At 41.3% G+C, this 24,222-nt stretch overlaps 1 protein-coding gene across 1 annotated transcript in view; it reads left to right on the forward strand.

The window, feature by feature from the left end:
- Window positions 1-24,222, forward strand: part of LOC134438017 (nuclear factor 7, ovary-like) — a 35,528-nt gene that overhangs the window by 4,400 nt on the left and 6,906 nt on the right. The window contains exons 3-7 of the mRNA XM_063187607.1: window positions 4,385-4,576; window positions 4,673-4,845; window positions 12,616-12,724; window positions 12,913-13,013; window positions 13,925-13,982. Coding sequence (XP_063043677.1) covers window positions 4,385-4,576; window positions 4,673-4,845; window positions 12,616-12,724; window positions 12,913-13,013; window positions 13,925-13,982 — 633 coding nt within the window. The remainder of the gene's footprint in view (window positions 1-4,384; window positions 4,577-4,672; window positions 4,846-12,615; window positions 12,725-12,912; window positions 13,014-13,924; window positions 13,983-24,222) is intronic.

Here is a 24,222-nt window from a genome sequence, read left to right on the forward strand (position 1 = left end):
CCAATATTACATTACATTACATTACATTGCACTTAGCTGACGCTTTCATTTTGTTCAAAGCGACTTACAACTATTATTTTTCAGGGTATTGGTTACAGTCCCTGGAGCAATGTGGGGTTAGGTGCCTTGCTCAAGGGCACTTCAGCCATGGATGGAGGTGTAGGGAGAGGTCAGGGGGGATTCGAACCGGCAACCCCTAGATTGAAAGACCAACTCTCTAACCACTAGGCCACGGCTGCCTAATAGGCCTCAATCAATATGTGTATCATTAAAATGTTTATTTTATTATTCTTTGTTTTTATTCAAACTTTGCTGTGACTATTTTTTTTCTTTCCCCACCTCTAAAAGTTGCTCCTCCACTCTGGGTATTGTGAGTCCTTTCAGGATTTGCCTGCAGTGTAACCATCTCTTCTGACCTTCCGGGTAGGTCACATCAGGCAAAAGGCCTCGTCCTGAAAGGGACATGAGACATCCAGGCTGTAACAATATCTAAAAGAAACTTCTAAAGGATAATGTGTTAAAGAAAACAATTCACATAATAACACCAGTCAGATGTGAAATGCAGTGGTTGCAACTTACCACTTGAGAACTTACTGTACTTCTTTGCAGACTCTGAGTTGGGCCCAGGGACTGGTGGACAGAATAATTATAAAATAGCCACAGCAATACACGGACAATTTGCCATATTAATATCCCCTTCACTTTCCAAGCCAAAGCTATCCGCTTGCAGGCCTACTGCAGTTCTTAATGTGGGGGTAGACTTTGTTCTTGCTGAAAGCTGATTGGGTCATGACACAGACATGCCAGTAAAGTGCAGTGTCAATAGACTGTAGGCTATAACAGAGCCTAGCTAGAGGTAAACTTCAGTTCAGTTCAGTGTGTGCGCGCGCGTTTCAGTGTTGTAAGACAGTGAGGAGAAACGACCTCTTTATTACCTATACAGCAAGTCATCGATGAACACGCCACAAGTTTCATCCACTGAGTGCCCCCTGACGCGTAGGCTGAGACAGAGTGGTCGTGTTTAGCATGGCAGTCCTCAGTCTCACCTCTCCTTCCACGGATCTCTCCTCAATAAGCAAAAGCATATTTTTTCGAGGGGCTCAAGGTGTATGGCACTGACCCACCCCACTCCCAAGCCCCGGTCTTCCTTGGCTCCCGGCTTGTAGTTTTATCCGCCCACTTCGCGGCGAAGCTCGCCCACAGCCGACACCGATTGGGCGACACTCGCCCACCCCTCTTCTTCTTTACACAGTGGTCAATCACCCCAGGGACTTCACCGTCAAATGTTCTAGGAGTTCTTTCCTCCCTGAAACCTCCAATTCTTGCTTGCTGATTTTTTTTTAACCGTTTTTCCTCCATCTTTCTGGTGTCGTTTTTGCCGTAGGCAAACCGTTGGTCTTTGGTCTTGTGTAAGTTTTCCCCCAACACAGAACATTCTTCTATGAAAATCCTTATAAAAGTGTTAAGTGTAAGAGATGGCATTGTTCTAACAAAAATGTTGAGAGATTTAGTTTTTCCCTAATCTACATGATGTGACAAAACCAGGAGACGTCACTGTCAGCTTTATTGAGCCAATAGCAGAAATTGTTTTCATATGACTTAGACTATAGGCCTAATGACACCAGAGGGAGTGTTCTTTTCTTACATAACATTAATGTGACAACTTCAAATATGAACAACCGTATATCGGGCCATCAGTGAATTCCTTAAGAGAAAAACAGAAAAAAATCAACTGTAAGCCTCGTGGTGCCGTTACGAATAGCCTCGTTTCTCGTGGTTGGGTGACGAAAGGGGGAATTGACAATTGGGGTAGTTTGGTTCTGGGGGGAAGAATAATGCGGACGGACGTCAACAATCAAGTGTGAGTGAAGGCTAACTGGAAACGACGGTAATCAAACATTTCAAACAAGTGTTAAGTTTAGGGTTAAGGTTAGGGTTAAGGTTAGGGAAAATGTCTGAGGAAGGGAGAGATGGCATGAAACCACGAAAACGAGGCTATATCGTAATGGCACCACTGTTACGACCCCCTGTGCTCCCCCTCCAGGCCATTCCTTGCCAGTGCACGGGTAGGGATAGGTGTGGCTCTACTACAGGTCTCCTCTGCCAGAGCACAGGTGGGGTGGGCAGTAGTGTAGTCTACGTAGAACGCGGGTATACGGAGTATACCCACTTCTAAATTTCTGGGGCCTCATTTATCATCCGTTCGTAGAATGTCTTCTAAATTGTGTCTTACGAGTGAAATTTAGAATGTTCGCAAGTACAAAAAAATTGGGATTTATCAAAAATTGGCTGCTCCTACGCACACGTCTGCATGATAAATCCCACACCTTCCCAATCGCTGTGCACGCGCGCATTCGGGGTAATTTGCATCCCGAAACACCTCCAAGTAACCATATATGGTGTTAAAATATATTCAAATGCCATGTTAATTCGAAGGCGCCACCCTGTTTGGAAACACATGAACACACGCGGACAAACGCGCCAGTCGAAGCGCTGGCGGGAAATGCGGTGATAGAAACATTTCCGCGGCAGAAGTGGAGATGCTTTCGACAGGAGGACAGTGTTTCAAAGTAAGTAAAAGAAGGAGACACACATGGACGAAAAAACTGTAAAATAGCACACTGTCATACGCCATTGTCATTCAAAGCAAACCTTGCACGGTCAATATTATTAGCAATTTCGTGTTTCTTCCACTCGCACACATGTTCTGAGGTGTGCGTAGATTTAGGCACATTTCTACGTTCAAGTACATGTTCATAAATCCCACACTTTGCTCAGGAATGATCGCACGCACGCTTTACGCACAGATCTGTGCCTAAGAACGCTTGATAAATGAGGCCCCTGGGATTTCAGTATACCCACTTAAAATTGATTGATCCATTGTTTTGAATAGCACAAGTATATACAGTATACCCACTTGCTCAATGCTCAAATATACAGTATACCCACCATAAAAAAGTAGACTACACCACTGGGGGTGGGGCCTGATTAGTCTAATTGAGTGCACCTGGGGCCTCATTTATCATCGGGTCGTAGAATGTCTTCTAAATTGTGTCTTACGAGTGAAATTTAGAATGTACGCAAGTACAGAAAAAACGGGATTTATCAAACGTGCGTTGGCTGCTCCTACGCACACCTCTGCATGATAAATCCCACACCTTCCAAATCACTGTGCACGCGCGCATTTGGGGTAATTTGCATCCCGAAACGCCTCCAAGTAGCCATATATGGCATTAAAATATATTCAAATGACATGTTAATTCGAAGGCACCACCCTGTTTGGACACACATGAACACACACGGACACACGCGCCAGTCGAAGCACTGGCGGGAAGAGCGGAGATAGAAACATTTCCGCGGCAGAAGTGGAGGTGCTTTCGGCAGGAGGAGGACAGTGTTTCAAAATAAGTAAAAGAAGGAGACACACATGGACGAAAACACTGTAAAATAGCACACTGTCATACTCCATCGTCATTCAAAGCAAACTGTACCTTGCACGGTCAATATTATTTGCAATTTCATGTTTCTTCCACTCGCACGCATGGTCTGAGGTGTGCGTAGATTTAGGCACATTTCTACGTTTAAGTACATGTCCACTCTTTGCTCAGGAATGATCGCACGCACGCTTTACGCACAGATCTGTGCCTAAGAACGCTTGATAAATGAGGCCCCTGGACTCTGGTGGTGGGTATTTAAGAAGCTAGCTTCAGATCCTTTGTTAGGCACTTTTGGGTAGGGACTGGAGGCATTTGGTTTGGCTTTGTAGGTCTGGTTTATTTAGGTTTTGGTTAGGCACATAGGGTTTTCGTACAGGTTACTTTGAATCTCTCGCTTACTTTTGCTCTTGCTTTCTCTCACTCTCCTGCTCTCTGTTGCTCTCTCTTCTCTTGTTTTTAGGAACTGACTGATTACTGACACATACTTTGCATGCACAAATGCTTGGCATCATCCAACCCCTAGACATTTGGCCATTGATGACATTTGAAAATAAATATTTGAAAACTGTATTTTGGTTGTAATGTCCCTCTTTTATGTTTCGACCCTTGTAATGAGCCAGGGTCGTAACAACCACAAGGCATACAGTTGATTTTTTCGCGAGACTGGGCTCATATGAAATAAACCCCTCCACCCCAACATTGCGATAACATGCACACGACACATAACTTCCACAGTACATTCCCAAACACAGCTTGAAGTCATTAACAGTAACAATAACACACTCCCACACACTCCCAGGAAGTAACAGGCACACAGCCCTGTTACAGTAGGCTATGAAGTTGTGTGAATCCGTCCCTCGCTATGTGGGATAGGAGTGGCTAAGGAGTCAATTTACAGGAAGAGGGTAACACTGGCTCTAAATATGGATAGGTCTTTGAATCTCCAGTCTGCATAGAGCACATCTTAGAGGCCACTCAGACAGTCAAGAAGCAGAAAATCATGCCAGAGAACGAAGAGTCTTTCAACACCTCAAGACCCGCTAACAAGGCTGAAACTATTTCTATGAATGAAGTTCCTAAAGGATCACAGCAGAGGACTGAGCATGGCAAAATCACAGATAGCTCTGCAGGACATTACCGTAAGTATGCATTACTGTATGTTCAATCTGGGACTTTCATGTTTACAGTATTCCACATGTTGTTCAAATGCTCTCTTGCACACATGCTCTCCTCAGGTCGCTACAAACTGGCTGTGGTGTTGGTCTGTGTTCTCCTCTTGGCTGTTACCGTCACACTTGGCATCACAATTCTGAGCACAAAAGATTTGCAGCTCAGGTACAAGAACCTTGCTGAAGAGAAAGATCAACTGCAGCTCAAATATACCAACATGACAGCTGAGACATCACAGGTAAAGATACTTGGATACTGGACTGGATTTTTTTTTTTTTTAAATTAAAGTAAAATGAGTGAAAAAAAAACTCTTGCGCCCATGACGATCCAACCCTTTTTTTTTTTACCCTGAACCCATATGCTTACACTAACAGTGTTTGCATATCTAATCAGTTATGACTGTGCATGCAGAAATCAAGGCCGTCCGTCTTTATTAGGTTACTTGGGTTACTTGGGTTCGTCCTTCGTCCCACCTGGCTAGAACATCTACTCACACATACAGACTCACAATGGGGCAATAAGACACCACACAATACAGCCTTCGAGCCTTCCTAACTTCATGCGGGGCCTGCTACACACAATCACACACAGAGTGATATTCAGTAAGGGCCACCAGCGTCTCATCTAGAACTACACCAAGCAGATCCAGCAGCATGGCTTCTAGAATCAAGTTTAGGTTAGGGCCTATATTAACAATAACAATTCAATACAATATGTATTTATATAGCGGAATATTGCAACTAACCAATTGGGAAACACACACACACACACACACACACACACACACACACACACACACACACACACACACACACACACACACACACACACACACACACACACACACACACACACACATTAATATTCCTAGAAAAATATCACTCAGAGAGTGTTCCTAACATAGCATCTTAATTCCATAACATCAAGACCTAGCCCAGGCTACTAGTGCAGTGTAATTTTACTTATCTGAAAAGCCGTTGCAAGGGACAAGACACTGGTAGCTCTTCGCCAAAAAGGAACTCCTTCCCACCATCCACCTATAATATTAAGCAAATTAATCTATGATTCTTATGATCCCAAGACTGAGTTTCCTTTACCTAGAGCAGGGGTGGGCAATTATTTTGGACCAAGGGCCACATTGGGTGGAGAATATTGACCAAAGGGTCAGATCTTGCAGGCAATTTGCCCAGTATCAATAATAATAATAATAGTGTATGGTGACATAACTCATCAGCTTTGCCATTCCTGTGCATATGTAAATGTATTTCGATATAGCCCATGTAACTTTAAATTCACAAGACCACTGTTTTATGAGTCATTTTAAGAATGTTGAGTGACCATATGAATTTGGATTAAAAAAATGTATGTCTTGTAAATGCTCTGTTGGCCGCATGAAATGGCTCAGCGCGCCGCATGTGGCCCCCGGCCTGATTTTGCCCACCTCTGACCTAGAGGGAATATTGGGCCTACAGAACTCAAATGATCTTATACACTTTAATTATGTCAAAATAAAACCATTGGCATTTTGGCTGGATCACGCCATGACACCTTCCAATCTGACACAGTTTTAGGTTAATTATCTAATCTCCATGCCATTCTGTCCATAACACAAATTAAGTGAAATAGGCTGCTATAGTTATTTAGTGACCCAAACAAGTTCTCACATATACATACACTAACACATGCAAAAGAATGGAAGCGAAATGACTTCATTTGAACACACAAACTCCCCAAAACAACCAGATATATGAAAATAGAAAGAAAATGCAACACAGTTATTGTCTCCTATGAAACTTGGGTCAACATCATTATTATTATTATCATTATTTCATAGTTTGCAACTCATATACCTCAGTTTCTGAAAGGGAAATGCCCCTAAGATACATGAGTAAGATCTGAGATGGAGGAATGATGCAGAATAACACTGTAGCCGTTATCTCAAAGATCTGTCCTAGAGAAACTCCAAGTATCTGCGTTCCCTCCTACAGGACGCCTCAGACTGGGAGTTAAGAGTGGATTTGAAAAAGAAATTAGCCTTTCCACAACAGACTGCCGTGACCTCGCTCCGTCCTGATATGGTGATGTTTAGACCATATTACTGTAGTTGAGGAACTCACTGCGCCGTGGGAAGACAGGCTTGTACCAACAGAAGGCAGCAAAATACCAGGGGCCTCATTTATCAAGCGTTCTTAGGCACAGATCTGTGCGTAAAGCGTGCGTGCGATCATTCCTGAGCAAAGTGTGGGATTTATGAACATGTACTTGAACGTAGAAATGTGCCTAAATCTACGCACACCTCAGACCATGCGTGCGAGTCGAAGAAGCACGAAATTGCAAATAATATTGACCGTGCAAGGTACAGTTTGCTTTGAATGACAATGGAGTATGACAGTGTGCTATTTTTTACAGTGTTTTCCTTCATGTGTGTCTCCTTCTTTTACTTATTTTGAAACATGGTCCTCCTCCTGTCGAGAGAACCTCCACTTCACAGAAATGGTTCTATCTCCACACTTCCCGCCAGCGCTTCGACTGGCAGTGCGGTAAAGTTAGTTTGATATTGGACATTCATTTGACATTCAAAATAAAAACTTGATGGATCTGAAAAATAAGTCTTGTGGTACATGAGGGACTTCTGTCCCTATGTTAAAAATATGGTTTGATGACTCAAGGTCAAAAGGTCAAGGAGCCTAATTAGTTTATATCAACATATTAAGTATTTTTATTATTTGTAGAATTACTTGAGTGCTAAATCTAAAAAACAAGTCTTGTGGTAAATGAGGTATATTTATCTCTGTTTTATAAAATTGGTGTGGTGATCAGAGGTCAAAAGGTCAAGGAGCCTAATTCATTTACAACACATTTTTTATGATTTTAATTTTTTCTGAATTGACAGAATGAAGAATGACAAATTGAACCCTTGTGGCATATCAGGGACACATGCCTCTGTGTTACAAAACTGGTTAACCGACTCAAGGTCAAAAGGTCGCGGAGCCTAATTCATTTATATCACTCATTTTTGTAATATTATTATTAAAATACCAACCAATGTGTTGAATCTGTAAAACAAGTCTTGTGGCAAATGAGGGACATGTCTGTGTGATAGACCTGGTGTGGTGAGCCAAGGTCAAAAGGTCAAGGAGCCTAATTCATTTATACCACCATTTTAAATATTTTTTATTATTTATAGAATTATTTGAGTGCTAAATCTAAAAAACAAGTCTTGTGGTAAATGAGGTATATGTATCTCTGTTTTATAAAACTGGTGTGGTAATCAGAGGTCAAAAGGTCAAGGAGCCTAATTCATTTAAAACACATTTTTTATGATTTTATTTTTTTCTGAATTGACAGAATGAAGAATGACAAAATGAACTCTTGTGGCATATGAGGCACACATGCCTCTGTATTACAAAACTGGTCAACAGACTCAAGGTCAAAAGGTCGCGGAGCCTAATTCATTTATATCACTCATTTTTGTAATATTAATATTAAAATACCAACCAATGTGATGAATCTGTAAAACAAGTCTTGTGGCAAATGAGGGACATTTATGTCTGTGTGGTAGACCTGGTGTGGTGAGCCAAGGTCAAAAGGTCAAGGAGCCTAATTCATTTATACCACCATTTTAAATATTTTTATTATTTATAGAATTATTTGAGTGCTAAATCTAAAAAACAAGTCTTGTGGTAAATGAGGTATATTTATCTCTGTTTTATAAAACTGGTGTGGTGATCAGAGGTCAAAAGGTCAAGGAGCCTAATTCATTTACAACACATTTTTTACGATTTTATTTTTTTCTGAATTGACAGAATGAAGAATGACAAAATGAACTCTTGTGGCATATGAGGCACACATGCCTCTGTGTTACAAAACTGGTTAACAGACTCAAGGTCAAAAGGTCGCGGAGCCTAATTCATTTATATCACTCATTTTTGTAATATTATTATTAAAATACCCACCAAAGTGATTCATCTGTAAAACAAGTCTTGTGGAAAATGATGGACATTTATGTCTGTGTGATAGACCTGGTGTGATGAGCCAAGGTCAAAAGGTCAAGGAGCCTAATTCATTTATACCACCATTTTAAATATTTTTATTATTTATAGAATTATTTGAGTGCTAAATCTAAAAAACAAGTCTTGTGGTAAATGAGGTATATGTATCTCTGTTTTATAAAACTGGTGTGGTGATCAGAGGTCAAAAGGTCAAGGAGCCTAATTCATTTACAACACATTTTTTATGATTTTATTTTTTTCTGAATTGACAGAATGAAGAATGACAAAATGAACTCTTGTGGCATATGAGGCACACATGCCTCTGTGTTACAAAACTGGTTAACAGACTCAAGGTCAAAAGGTCGCGGAGCCTAATTCATTTATATCACTCATTTTTGTAATATTATTATTAAAATACCCACCAAAGTGATTCATCTGTAAAACAAGTCTTGTGGCAAATGATGGACATTTATGTCTGTGTGATAGACCTGGTGTGATGAGCCAAGGTCAAAAGGTCAAGGAGCCTAATTCATTTATTCCACCATTTTAAATATTTTGATTATTTATAGAATTACTTGAGTGCTAAATCTAAAAAACAAGTCTTGTGGTAAATGAGGTATATGTATCTCTGTTTTATAAAACTGGTGTGGTGATCAGAGGTCAAAAGGTCAAGGAGCCTAATTCATTTACAACACATTTTTTATGATTTTATTTTTTTCTGAATTGACAGAATGAAGAATGACAAAATGAACTCTTGTGGCATATGAGGCAAACATGCCTCTGTGTTACAAAACTGCTTAACCGACTCAAGGTGAAAAGGTCGCTGAGCTTAATTCATTTATATCACTCTTTTTTGTAATATTATTATTAAAACCAATGTGATGAATCTGTAAAACAAGTCTTGTGGCAAATGATGGACATTTATGTCTGTGTGATAGACCTGGTGTGGTGAGCCAAGGTCAAAAGGTCAAGGAGCCTAATTCATTTATACCACCATTTTAAATATTTTTATTATTTATAGATTTATTTGAGTGCTAAGTTGGGAAAAAATGAAATAATAAAAATTGTGTTGTAAATGAATTAGGCCCCTTGATTTTTTTTATCTTGGATCACCAAAACAGTTTTATAAAACAGAGATGAATATACCTCATTTACCACAAGACTTGTTTTTTAGATTTAGCACTCAAATAATTGTATAAATAATAAAAATATTTAAAATGGTGGTATAAATGAATTAGGCTCACATGACTTGTTTTACAGATTCATCACATTGGTTGGTATTTTAATAATAATATTACAAAAAAGAGTGATATAAATGAATTAAGCTCCGCGACCTTTTGACCTTGAGTCTGTTAACCAGTTTTGTAACACAGAAGCATGTGTGCCTCATATGCCACAAGCGTTCATTTTGTCATTCTTCATTCTGTCAATTCAGAAAAAAATAAAATCATAAAAAATGTGTTGTAAATGAATTAGGCTTCTTGACCTTTTGACCTCTGATCACCACACCAGTTTTATAAAACAGAGATAAATATACCTCATTTACCGCAAGACTTGTTTTTTAGATTTAGCACTCAAGTAATTCTATAAATAATCAAAATATTTAAAATGGTGGAATAAATGAATTAGGCTCCTTGACCTTTTGACCTTGGCTCACCACACCAGGTCTACCACACAGACATAAATGTCCCTCATTTGCCACAAGACTTGTTTTACAGATTCAACACATTGGTTGGTATTTTAATAATAATATTACAAAAATGAGTGATATAAATGAATTAGGCTCCGCGACCTTTTGACCTTGAGTCGGTTAACCAGTTTTGTAACACAGAGGCATGTGTGCATCATATGCCACAAGAGTTCATTTTGTCATTCTTCATTCTGTCAATTCAGAAAAAAATAAAATCATAAAAAATGTGTTGTAAATGAATTAGGCTCCTTGACCTTTTGACCTCTGATCACCACAGCAGTTTTATAAAACAGAGATACATATACCTCATTTACCACAAGACTTGTTTTTTAGATTTAGCACTCAAATAATTCTATAAATAATAAAAATATTTAAAATGGTGGTATAAATGAATTAGGCTCCTTGACCTTTTGACCTTGGCTCATCACACCAGGTCTATCACACATACATAAATGTCCATCATTTGCCACAAGACTTGTTTTACAGATGAATCACTTTGGTGGGTATTTTAATAATAATATTACAAAAATGAGTGATATAAATGAATTAGGCTCCGCGACCTTTTGACCTTGAGTCTGTTAACCAGTTTTGTAACACAGAGGCATGTGTGCCTCATATGCCACAAGAGTTCATTTTGTCATTCTTCATTCTGTCAATTCAGAAAAAAATAAAATCATAAAAAATGTGTTGTAAATGAATTAGGCTCCTTGACCTTTTGACCTCTGATCACCACACCAGTTTTATAAAACAGAGATACATATACCTCATTTACCACAAGACTTGTTTTTTAGATTTAGCACTCAAATAATTCTATAAATAATAAAAAATATTTAAAATGGTGGTATAAATGAATTAGGCTCCTTGACCTTTTGACCTTGGCTCACCACACCAGGTCTATCACACAGACATAAATGTCCCTCATTTGCCACAAGACTTGTTTTACAGATTCAACACATTGGTTGGTATTTTAATAATAATATTACAAAAATGAGTGATATAAATGAATTAGGCTCCGCGACCTTTTGACCTTGAGTCGGTTAACCAGTTTTGTAACACAGAGGCATGTGTCCCTGATATGCCACAAGGGTTCAATTTGTCATTCTTCATTCTGTCAATTCAGAAAAAATTAAAATCATAAAAAATGTGTTGTAAATGAATTAGGCTCCTTGACCTTTTGACCTCTGATCACCACACCAATTTTATAAAACAGAGATAAATATACCTCATTTACCACAAGACTTGTTTTTTAGATTTAGCACTCAAGTAATTCTACAAATAATAAAAATACTTAATATGTTGATATAAACTAATTAGGCTCCTTGACCTTTTGACCTTGAGTCATCAAACCATATTTTTAACATAGGGACAGAAGTCCCTCATGTACCACAAGACTTATTTTTCAGATCCATCAAGTTTTTATTTTGAATGTCAAATGAATGTCCAATATCAAACTAACTTTACCGCACTTCGACTGGCGCGTGTGTCCGCGTGTGTTCATGTGTGTCCGAACAGGGTGGCGCCTTCGAATTAACATGGCATTTGAATATATTTTAATACCATATATGGTTACTTGGAGGCGTTTCGGGATGCTAATTACCCCGAATGCGCGCGTGCACAGTGATTTGGAAGGTGTGGGATTTATCATGCAGACATGTGCGTAGGAGCAGCCAATGCACGTTTGATAAATCACGATTTTTCTGTAGGCTACTTGCGAACATTCTAAATTTCACTCCTAAGACACAATTTAGAAGACATTCTACGAACTAATGATAAATGAGGACGGCACGCCAGCATTTTTCCTATTGAAGTAGGGTGCGGAGGCTTCCCAGCTACATCAGTGCATTATTTCTTCCAGAAGCTTGGCCTGGAACCAAAGCAACTGAAGAAGGCTATTTAGGAAATACTGTAGGCCAGGTGGCTGAGACTAGCACAAGATGGCTGCGATTAAGGAGATCCCAGAGTTGGAATCCTTCTGCAGGCGAAGGCTAACCTCTGCTGCCCCACTCAGGTGAAGCGTACACGTTGAGGGGCGAAACGCTAGTGAATCTGAGCAACCTGCTGACAAATTGCAACTGCTAACCAATTGCAGGTTAACTTGAATTTGGTCATTAAATTGTCCATTTACTGTTCATTCTTATCTCATGTGTCATGCCATTCACATGTCCTTCGTTATTATTACTTCTGTCTAGAATTAACCACTGCCTTCCCTCATTGGTTGGAGAAATAAGTGTAAAGTGGTTCTTTACATATGTATTCTATTCTTTTCTATTTTGTTATTTTCTTTTCTATTCTATTCCACACAATCCCATTCTTTTCTTTTAAACAGTTGGATGAGAGAAGTGCCATTCTAATCCATCATGAATCCCAGCTAGAGACCAACTTCAAGGCAGTGACAGCTGAGAGAGATCAACTGCAGAAACGTCTTCGTAGCATAGGTGAGACGATGTCTTTCACTTCACTGCATTTTCTATACAAATGTCATACTGTTGTACTATTGTGGCAGACTCATCTGAAGTCCTGCAGTGCCACTCAGTGGACAAGCTGACGCACTACACTACAATCTGGTTGAGGTTTTGGTCTGTGTTCTAATTTTTGGCGGTTACCATTGGACTTTGCATCACAGGTCGCAGCACAAGAGATTTACAGCTAAGTTACAAGAGCCTTGCTGAAGAGAAAAATCAACTACAACTTCAATACAACATCACCACAGCAGAGAAAGTCCAGGTAGATGCAGACATGAACTTGATTAGAAGAAAAATATTCTGTGGGATTTTTTTTGTTACTTTTAATATGCATCACAGCAGAGAAAGTACAGGTAAAGACTCCAAACAGCAACTTGGCAAGAGGGAAAATATAATTTTAGCATGTTAATTTTGTGACATGGCACTGGTGGGATGCACATTTCTCTGTGAATACATCTCCAATGCATTAGTTAAGCAATAAGCCACGAGAGGCCGTGGGTTATGCTCGAAAAAGAAAAACACACATCGCAGAAAACAGAAAACACACTTTGCTACAAAAACTCAGCAAGAGGCGATAAACACAGCAGGAATGAAATGTCTTTGCAATCACACTGATACCCCAACCACAGATGCGCTGGGTCTAACTTAAACGCGCATAGAATCTTCAGGTGGAAGGTGTAGGTTTACGCTCGATTGACCACAGCTATCAGCCAATCAGAATCGAGAACCGGACCGCACAGTGTTAGATAACCGGGTGAATAGACCAAGCGTGACGCGATTGAAGCGACAGAGAATCACTTCTGTGCAATAAGAGCGATACGAGCAATTGAAGCGACTAGATTATATCCGTTACAAGCAGAAGGCAAAGCATTCCAACATTCTCATTGGCTGGGGTCACTGACCTCTATACAGTCATTGGCTGTCGCAGCTGATCGCCGAACCACTTCATAGCTCATTAGCATAAAATAGACAGGAGTTCAACTACAAACTGTCGCTCTCGTCGTGCGAATCGCCTCTTGTCTCTACAATCGCTCTTGTCGCGCGACTCAATACAAAGTCAATTACTTCCGTCGCTCGCCTCGCTTGGTCTATTCGCCCGGTAATTCTATTTTGTATTCTATTCTATTCAGTGATCCATATCCCACTCTGTTCTATTCTAATCTACCATTCCAGTTGGAGACCAAGTTCAGTGCTGAGAGAGATGAACTACAGAGGCGTCTTTGTGAACGAGGTGAGATCAGAATTCAAACAATATTTGTTATGTTTATGGGCAAAGTTATAGTCCTTACCATTTCTAATGTGTGGTGTGGCATCACGAGAGGCTGCGCCTTGGAGGGCCGATATACTCCACGTAAATGGCTCCAAACGCAAATAGCTTTGGCTCCATCTGGTGGTGGAGTTGGGAACTTCACCCCTCAACACACCATGCTGCAACACAGCTGAGGCCGATGAGGGCCTAATGAGCTAGAAGGCTTTTTGTGAGCTAGAACCTCTCAGTATGTGTGGGGCATAGAGCTTGAAAGTCCCGCCCCTTAGTTCCGCGTTTCACGGGACCTAAGCTAACCATCTAACAACATGGTAGCGAGTAAATATCTTCTGATCTCAGTCATGATATGCGCTGGGCTACAAATATGCGGTTTAAGAGGCTAGATAAAGATTATTCATGCAGAAGTATCAATGTTTTGTTCCGAGGCCGTCGGCATGAAAAATGTGAAGAAACACAGCTTTTTAAAAAGTTTGGGGGTTCGTACGAAAAATTAAGCAAAAATATCAGAAACAACATATATGGAGCTCGTGGCACAACTCGAAGGGGATCGAAATATCATTTTAATACCGCCATTGGAATACATGCTACGATTTTCGGCTAAAAACGTTGTTGAGGTCCCATGAAATCGGGGGAAGTGACGTCACTTTCAAGCTCCATTGGAGAGAACTCATGGCTCAATTCGAAACAGGAAGGCAGCTGTCCTTCCAGTGAGCTAACTGGACATCGAGTCATGAAGTGTGGATCGAAACGAAAAATTGCTTTATTTCCTCCCTCGGCAGTTGACTGCATTTGTGGGCCTAACGGGAATATTTGAGGTCAGCATCAGATGCTGACTTCGCTGCCTTGGTACCCAACATGCTGTGCGCCACCTCCCTCTCAACCGGAAACCTGAAAAAACAAACATGGCTACTACCCAAGCTACTACCTTATCATACTATTTATTCTGACACTTATGTATGTAGATATTGAAAATCGAATGGATAAATCAACATTGTAATATCTAAATATGCGGTCGCTAGATCTATTTATAGCCTATTTCACGATTCCGCAGTCTGACGATCATTCACCGTTCAAATAGCATGCGTAAGCTAAGCGCTAACGTGATGAACATAACTCCTGCCATAGAATCGCCGTAACATCAAATGCGCAAGGCAGCGCACTCGTTAGTGCCGTTCGTAACGGCTGCCTCATCAGCTTCACCTATCTGATCAGTGACCTGTTTATGTAGGAGGAGAGTCATCGAGTCACTGCCTCCCGTTTCGAATTGAGCCCATGTTTGCACATTCTCTCCCAAGAAGTGAGTTCCTTGGGAGGACTAACTTGCTGAACAATTCCTCAAAGCCAAACAGACTATTTGTGAATATGATTTCCCATGGACTTTTGTGTTGACTTTTCACCATTGGATTGCTGTACCTGCTACTTCTTCCTGGAACGACAGTAAGATTGAAGATTTCAGTTGACTTTGAAGAGGATACTTCGGAAGAGGAAAATTTGCCATTGAGTGACTGTTAAAGAGCCGTGGGCCTATGTTTGATTATTGAGAAGAAGCCTCATTTGATTTTTTGAACTTTGAAAACCACTTTTTGTTAAGTCCTCAAAATAACATTAAATCATACTTTATTTGAAACTTGTGTCCTTGCACTGATTGAAATACCCTGCTTAAAATGAGTCAACCTCTCATGATGTCACAGTGGGCAATTTGGTATTGACCAATAGCAGAGGTGGAAAGTAACCAATTACTTTGGCTCAGTTACAGGTACTGTGTATTTCAGTCAATTATTGACTATTAGGCACTTTGAGAACCTTGTATTTCTCTTCATTGTATTTTCTCTATGAAATGAAATATTGCAGGTTATAATATGTGGCAAACTCATCAGAAGTCCTGTAGTGTCACTCAGTGGACAAACTGACTCACTGCATGGGGTTATGGATCTTAAGCACATACCTGCCGAATTTCACGCTTGTATCATAATTTGCATAATTTTTCTTGTAGCTGCTCCACTAATGCGAACAGCATTGCACTAAGGAGTAGATTCTGAATCATCAAAACATCCTTGCCAGAGGATGGTCACACAACCTCACATTATGACCCGACTAAACCCCTAGTTAAAGAATGTCTGAACTTAGCAGAGACTGTACTTCCTCAGAGTTTTACGGGCTAACCATCTACCCCAAAGTCTACTGGTGGCCTTCTACCGGAGCTCCATAGAGAGCATCCTAACATACTGCCTATGTGTGTGGTATTCCAGCTGCACAACAGCGGACAGAAGAGCTCTTCAGAGGGTGATCAGCACAGCACAGAAGATCATCAGCTGTCCCCTGCCCTCTTTGGAGGAGTTGTTCTCTTGTCGCTGTCTGAAGAAAGCCAAGCAAATCATCAGAAACCCCTATCATCCTGGACATAAACTGTTTGATCTGCTGCCATCAGGCAGGCGTTACAGGCAAAGGTGTAGGTTTGGCTCGAAAAGTGGTGGGGACATTTCAATGGCAAATTGTCAGGGTATGCTGTTTTCGCATTGTATTTGTGAAAAAGTGGTGGGGACAAGCTAGGTTTACCTCAAAAGTGGTATGGACATGTCCCCACCATCCCCCCCCAAAATTACGCCCATGGTTACAGGGCTGTGGGTACAAAAAACTAACAGGCTAAAAGACAGTTTTTATCCAAAAGCAATCTGCACACTTAATTTTGCACAGCTGACTTTTTAAAATCTTAATTCTTTTTTTTATATACACTACTGTTCAAAAGTTTGGGGTCACCTTCATTTTTCCAGTTATTTGTATGCAATTCAAGTCACAGACATCTTTTAAATAGCTTGAAATGGAATAATGGAAAGTACTGAACAGCCACAAGTGAACAAATGTTTGTTTACCCATAAGAGTGAAATCTAACCAAGCTTTTTCACCCATTTATTACATAGAAATACATGTTTTAGTCCATTTTTCTACAGACATGTCTTTGGTTTATCAGAGAATGCATGGAACAATTGGAAAGCTCAGTGTCTGCCCTTTCCAATGGTAGGTGTATGACATTTGTTGAGTTGCCACCTCGTCCACAAATTCAAGTCAAAGTAGCTGCATGATTTTCTAGCCATCAGAATGAACCTACTTATGAAAGCACGATCCATTGTCTCAGTCATGTTTTAGTGTACAAGCCAGTGCCATACATTGTTGTAAAGTGTAGATTCTCCTCTTTCAAATGATATGTATATCATCCGGCATTGTATGGATCGACAGGAGCAGACGTCAACTTTTGCATGCATGGGGCTCATAGAGTTCATTGGGCAATTCTGGACCTCATCTCACCCCGGGAATGAATTTGTAGAACCGCAACTTGCTATTATTAATGCCAAAGGTGTCACTTCGATTAGTACACCTGACTAGACACTATATCAGTAAAGGTACACTTTGATTAGTCAAAAGTTAGTGATACATTTTGGTCTATTTTATGCATCGTATATCCATTCAACAGTTACTTTTTCCAATATCAAAATTGCTTATTTGTTGCATGCATTCATTACAGGGAACAATAACTCTATACACTGAACACGCTAAACTGTCAGAAAGAAGTATTGTGGGAGGAAAGTGTGGTGACCCCAAACTTTTGACCGGTAGTGTATATAGTTTTTTTTGTTTGTTGATTTTTCAAGCACCGTGAGCATCTGCACTTTACCAATTTCGTTGTACCTGTACTGTACAATGACAATAAAGTTTCACTCATTCATTCATTCATTCATTCATTCATTCCTTATTGATCAACTGATAATCAACTCTATTTTGTTGAAATATGGTCAATCAACACTGCCATGGGCCGTTATTGTTAGGGTCGGGTTGGGACTGAGTCCCTGGTCACTGGCCTAATGCAGTGAACACCCACTAGGCAAAACAGAGAAATTAGTCAAATGCAGAGGACTGACAACAAGGATCAAGTTCAAAAAGGTTTAATTTGGCAAAGTCCAGGAAAAATCCACAGCATGCAAAAAGATGTCATTCAAGGCAATCAATCCAAATCCAAAAAATAAAGTAAAATCCAAACGCACAGAGGATCCAAATAATTCCGAACAAAAAGCTTCAGTGGCCAGTTCCAGGAAAACGTTCAACCAAAGTAGATTTCAAAGTCCAAATATCCAAGGCGAAGATTCAAGAAAACAAAAAGTAATTCCAAAGATTTGTTCAGTGACTCACCCTCAACCCGCACAAAGACTCAGTGACAAGAACAAAACACAGGGCGGAATAAATAACCAAGGTAATTGGCAATTAAGAATTGGAGGGAAAGTTAACCAAAAACAGGTGGGGCAAAAATCACATGACCATCAAAACAAAGAAGCACATGGCTGTCAAAACAAACACAAATCAAGCTGTCAAAACAAACATGGAAAGGATGCAAGAGTGACCCCTAGTGGCCAAGCAAAGTCACAAAACCTAACAGTTATAGAATGTCCAATGAAAGAACATCTGGCACGGACAATATACAGTATTTTCGAAGCCTAGAACGCCTATACACCACTGGAAGCAAATGTAACTCACTACTGGGGACGGCTAAAGATGATTCAGCTTGTTCCGAATTGGCTGATAAATCACCATAAAGTGCATCCTGTATGTCCTCCTATTTGTTTCACTGACTGGTTATAGTACCACCCTATTGACCCCTTTACTGTTTGTAAACAGATATGACGTAATTTGGCTGCGTGCACATCGTTGGAACAGAATCAACCATGCAACGTTCATTTGTACAGAAACACGACAGGTGTTTTTTTCCGAAATAAGATAACGGATGGTCACGCTAACTTCAGATATGCAGTGGGCACCACACACTGGCATTCCTGATGTCCTAAGTCCAGTCAGTAGTTTAATGTCTTGCAACAAAAAACATCTCCTATGCTTCTGGAACAGTATTTTACCTCTCAAAATAGCATAACAAGTGTACTTTTCAGAATTTCCATTTTTTATCAACGTACACCCTTCAGGACAGCAGGTTTTCTCTCTTTAGGGTCTGCACTGTCAGTTTTACATACAGCCTCCCCTCTCTGTCGCCCCCAATCTCAGAAAAAGAACCGAAACCACCGATAACCACTCCATTGGAGTAGGGTTTGTTCCAAGTTCTAGTCACGTCATCCAGGCAGTCCTTAAACGGTGGGACTGAAGCCTTGGGTGCCGGTGCGAGCGGGGGCAGGAAATTACCGTCGAGCCTGTTGCTAGCCCGGACCAGTGGCGATTGTGGCGCATTGGCAGGTTTCCAGGAATAATTTTCCCGCTGACGTTTGCTGTTCGGCAGACGTTGGCTCCTCGCAGACCGAAGTGGCGACGGAGGCAGGGGGGGGTGACTTGGGTGAAGGGGAGAAGCGATTCGCCGTCCCCGCACTCCATATTAGTCTCTCCTTCTGTGAAGGAGCAGTCCTCCACATCAGCAACCGACCCGGGGGCGGGGGGCAGTAGGCTCCCGTGACCCGTTGTCTCGTCACCAGACCAGCTAAGCAGTTGTGCCTCGTAGTCCTCGCTCATCACCAGCTCGGAGAGTAGGGGGTCCGAGTGTGGTTGGGGCTCCAGTGTTAGCCCAAAGCATTCAAAGCGCTGCTGTAGTGTTCTCAGCGAGAACCGAGAACAGTCCGTGCATCCCCATGGGTTCTCCAGGGCCTTGCGGGCATGCTGGAGACCCAGGCAGTTAACACAGGCCGGGTGGTGGTCCTTGGAGTCGATGAACTGACCGCAATCATTCGGGCATGGGCGCCGTTTTGGGCGCGATGCGGAGTGCATGACGAGTCCGTCCAAAAAATACAAATATATATCCAAATATTGTTATCATAGGGGTAGCAAGCTGTCCGAACGAAAAACGGTATGAAGAAAAGTGAAGCAGGCAGGTGGCGAGCCTTGGCGGCCAAATGCTAGCAGTTGTCTTAGCAGGGAGGTTCGCAAGCTAATGCGGCGAATACTCAACCCACAAAAAAAAAGATTCTTTTTCTTTCTTTCTTTTTCTTTTTCCTCTCAATATCTCAACGCTAAATGGCAAGAAAAGGTCTTCTTGCCAGCAAACTAGCTGTTGAGTCGGGGTATAGTCAAGAAAGTTGCGGCGTGGTACTCTTCCGAAGGCTTGTAGGCGAGTCTTGAAGAGCTAAAATGTGAAGATGAGCGAGCTGTCGAGGTTTATGTAGGAGGCGGGCGCCTATGAGGGACAGCTCAACTCAGCCAATAGGCGTGCTTAAAAAGGCTTCAACTTGAAGTTCAAGATCGGTCGCGCGAGGGCGCTAAACCCCATAGAGTCACAGTCTGTGTCGAACGATTTGACCGAAAGAGAACTACAGTAGAGCTAGTATACAGTTAGGGCCAGAAATATTTGGACAGCAACACAATTCTCATCCTTTTCCACCCTATACCCCACCACAATGAATTTGAAATAAAACAAACAAGATGTGCATTAACTGTAGACTCTTAGCGTTAATGTGAGGGTGTTAAAATCCAAATCGCATTAACAGGAAGGATATAGCAACATTTTTTGTGTGTGGTGCCCACTTTTCAAGGGATCAAAAGTAATTGGACAGTAGGCTGCTCAGCTATTCTCCAGTCAGATGTGTGTTATTCCCTTACTACACCATCACCAAGATGTCAACAAAAGGTCCTAGAGTTCATTTAAAGTGTTTCATTTGCATTTCCATATATTTTTACGGAATCTCCATGAGATCCTAAGTCCACCTGTCACTATCAGTGATGCAAGCCATCATAAGGTTGAAAAAAATCAAAAGAAACCCATTTGAGAGATGGGGAAACATTGAATGTGATCAATTCAAGAGTTCAGAATATTGGAAAAAAGACATTTCAGAGCAACACCAAATTACCTGGCAGACATGGAAAGCAAATGCTGTGAATGACAGACATTATTCTGTATGTGGTGAACAAAAACCCATCTCCCAGCAGTTGGCCAGATGTAGAACAGTGTCCAAGAGGATGGTGGATACATGTCCAAGGCAACAATCAAGAAAAAGATCAAGAACATTCATGAACACTTCACCATAGGAAATACAGAGGGTTCACTAAAAGATGTAAATAATTGATTTCATCAGAAATAGCAATACCAGATTCGGCTTTGCCAAACAACGTCTAAAAAAGACTTTATAGGTCTTGAGCTACAGTACATCCTTTGGACAGAGGAGACAAAAATAATCGTGTACAAGAGTAATGGGAAGAAAAGAGTATAGAGAAGGAAAGGAACTGCTCATGATTCAAAGCATACCACCCAATCAGTGAATCATGGTGGTGGCAGTGTCATGGTATGGGCATGCATATCTGTCAATACGATTTTCCCCTTGTATTTATTGATGATGATGACTACCGACAAAAGCCACAGAATGAATTCTGAAGATTTTCAGGCTATATTATCATGTCATATTAAACCTAATGGTTCTGACCTCATTGGACAATGCTTCACAGTGCAGATGGACAATGACCCAAAGCTTCATGGGAAAGCCACTAAGCCATTTCTACCCCAAAAAAGTGGAATATTATGCAATGGCCCAGTCAATCACCTCACCTGAGTACCATTGAGCAAGCATTTCACTTGCTGGAGGCAAAACTGAAGGGAAAATACCCTAAGAATAAGCAGGAACTGAAGACTGTTGTAATAGAGAGCTCACTATAGCATCACCAGGGATAAAACCCAGTGTCTATTGATGTCTATGGATTGCAAATTACAGGCTGTAACTGACTGGAAAGTATTTGCAACCAAATAATTCAAAATTGAACGTTTGATGTATAAATACTAGACTGTCCAATTACTTTTGGTCCCTTAAAAATTGGGAGGCACTGATAGAAAATGTCATAATTCCCTCACATTTCACCCGATTTGGACGCAAACACCCTCATATTAAAGCTGAAAGTCTGCTGTTAATGTACATCTCATTTGTTTCATCTCAAATCCATTGAGATGGTGTACAGCGCCAAAAAGAGGAAAATTGTGCAGATGTCCAAATATTTATGGCCCTAACTGTACATACAAATCTCTCTCTCTTTCTCTACCTCTCTCTCTCTCTCTCTGTATGTGTGTGTGAGTATGCGTATGCAGGCCCGCCGACAGGGGGGGACAAAAGGGCTTTTTGTCCCGGGCCCAGGGATAGGGGGGCCCAGAACTGGGCCCTCATTAAGTTTGTGATTAATGGTTCCATTTCATTTCAAAATAAGTTGGTCTTTGAGAGAGGGAGAATGCGCTATATTTGCATTAAATCAATTATGCAGATATTTTGCCTTTCTTGTCCTTAAAAAGGGATCAAGAACTCGCACCTCCCCCATCCCCAGTGCACAAATGGTTTGGTCGGTCATTACGAGAAAGAAAAAAACGTCTTCAACTTAACGCGGCTCGTGCCAATTTGCCAAGGTGTCTGAAGACGCAGTCGTTCAAACCAGGAGGGCAGAAAATGAAGGAAAGGAGAAAATAGAGGAAGACACCAGAAGCCCCAGGAATTCAGTAAAATATTCTTCAGATGACGCAGGTACTAATAACAGGCAGAGGACACAAAAAAAGCAAGTTTCCCTTCATAAACAGACACGCACTGCACTGCAGTATTCATGTTTAAAAGGAGATCAGTCACACTGATAAACACAATAGAAAACGGTCATCGGATCATTTTACTACAGCTTAGTAAAATTGTGTTTCAAATCTGACCACCAGTGACCTTAGCTAAGAATATTGTAGTGTTTTGTGTAATAAATGACAGCGGGAACAAGCGTGAGTTTCAGCATTTAGTTAACGTTCTTCAAGAGCATAAACAAATCAGAGTCTCCTAGCAACATACAGTATATGGAGACAAATCCTGTATCAGAATAAGAGTTCAGGACACAACATTTCCCCTTTTCTTTAAAAGAGAAGTAACCCATACACGTCTCAGACTACTGGAGAATGTCAAGTATCACTCAAGTAACCTGAGACATGTTTCACTAACTTATTCTTGGTAAGTATTAGGAGAGAATGAAATACTTCAGGAATAACAGCATGGTAATGAAAACTAACCATTACGATTAAGAACATCACTTGAATGTTAACACCATTGCATAGGTAAACTTAAGTAAAGTGAATTGGCATGAGTAACTTAACTGAATCTTTTAATTCACTGGAGGTAACCTGGAAGGTAAGTAAAGGTTAATAACAAAATGCATAACAGTAGGCAGTCCACATTTAAGTGTCCACATTTAAGTGACATAGTCTTTCAGCCAGGTAGGCTAGCGGATTTCTCGCATGGGCCTGGGTTCTGGGGCATGATTGTTTGAATCAGTGTCCTCGTCCACAGGCTGTGGATTTGGTGTGGTGTCATGGAACTTGGTGAGGTGGGAGGCGTTCCATGTATTACCATTGCTCAGCTTGTATGTGCTCTCACCAACTTTTTCACTGATGGTAAAAGGATCGCTGAACTTCCTATGACCCTTAGGCACATGTAGTGGATTTTTCACATGCACTCTGTCCCCTTTTTGAAAAGCAGGAGGCTTGGCGCCACGCTTGGCGTCGGTGTAGGCCTTCATTTTCGCCTGGCGCTGGCTAACTCTGTGACGGATGTCAGCGTCCTTGGGAGCAGGCGGAGGAGAGGACGGAGGAGGTAACACAGACAGCTTTGTGCGCATGGGACGACCACAGAGGAGCTGGAAAGGTGAAGTCCCAGTTGTGGCGTGGGGTGTAGCGCGGTAGACGTGTAAAAAGTCTGTGACAACTGGCTTCCATGGCTTGTGCTGTTGTATGGCCAGCTGGATTGTTTGCTTGAGCACACGGTTGAATCTCTCAATTTGCCCATTGGCAGCAGGGTAGTAGAGAGAGGAGCGGTTGTGTGTAATATTTCTCTCTTGCAGGAAAGCGGCGAATGCAGCAGAGGTAAATTGAACACCGTTGTCTGTCACAATGCTCAGGGGGTTGCCATGGCGACTGAACACCGTGGACAGGAAAGTGAGAACAGTGTCAGTGGTAATGTTCGATGTGAATGAAACCTCTGGCCACTTGCTATAGTAGTCAGTGAGTGTAATTGCATACCTGCAGGCTGGGGAAGCAATTTCAAATGGACCAACAATGTCCATCGCAACTTTCTGCCATAAACCGTCTGGCAGAGGCACTGGTTGCAGCGGAGCTGGACGTGGCTTTGCTGTTTTGTCATTCAGCGGGCACAATTCACAGCCACGGAGGGCATTGAGTACCTCCATGTCCATACTTGGCCACCAGCACAATTCACGTAGGCGTTGC

The sequence above is a fragment of the Engraulis encrasicolus genome, chromosome 21 (genome assembly GCF_034702125.1).
Source record: "Engraulis encrasicolus isolate BLACKSEA-1 chromosome 21, IST_EnEncr_1.0, whole genome shotgun sequence".
NCBI lineage: Eukaryota > Metazoa > Chordata > Actinopteri > Clupeiformes > Engraulidae > Engraulis > Engraulis encrasicolus.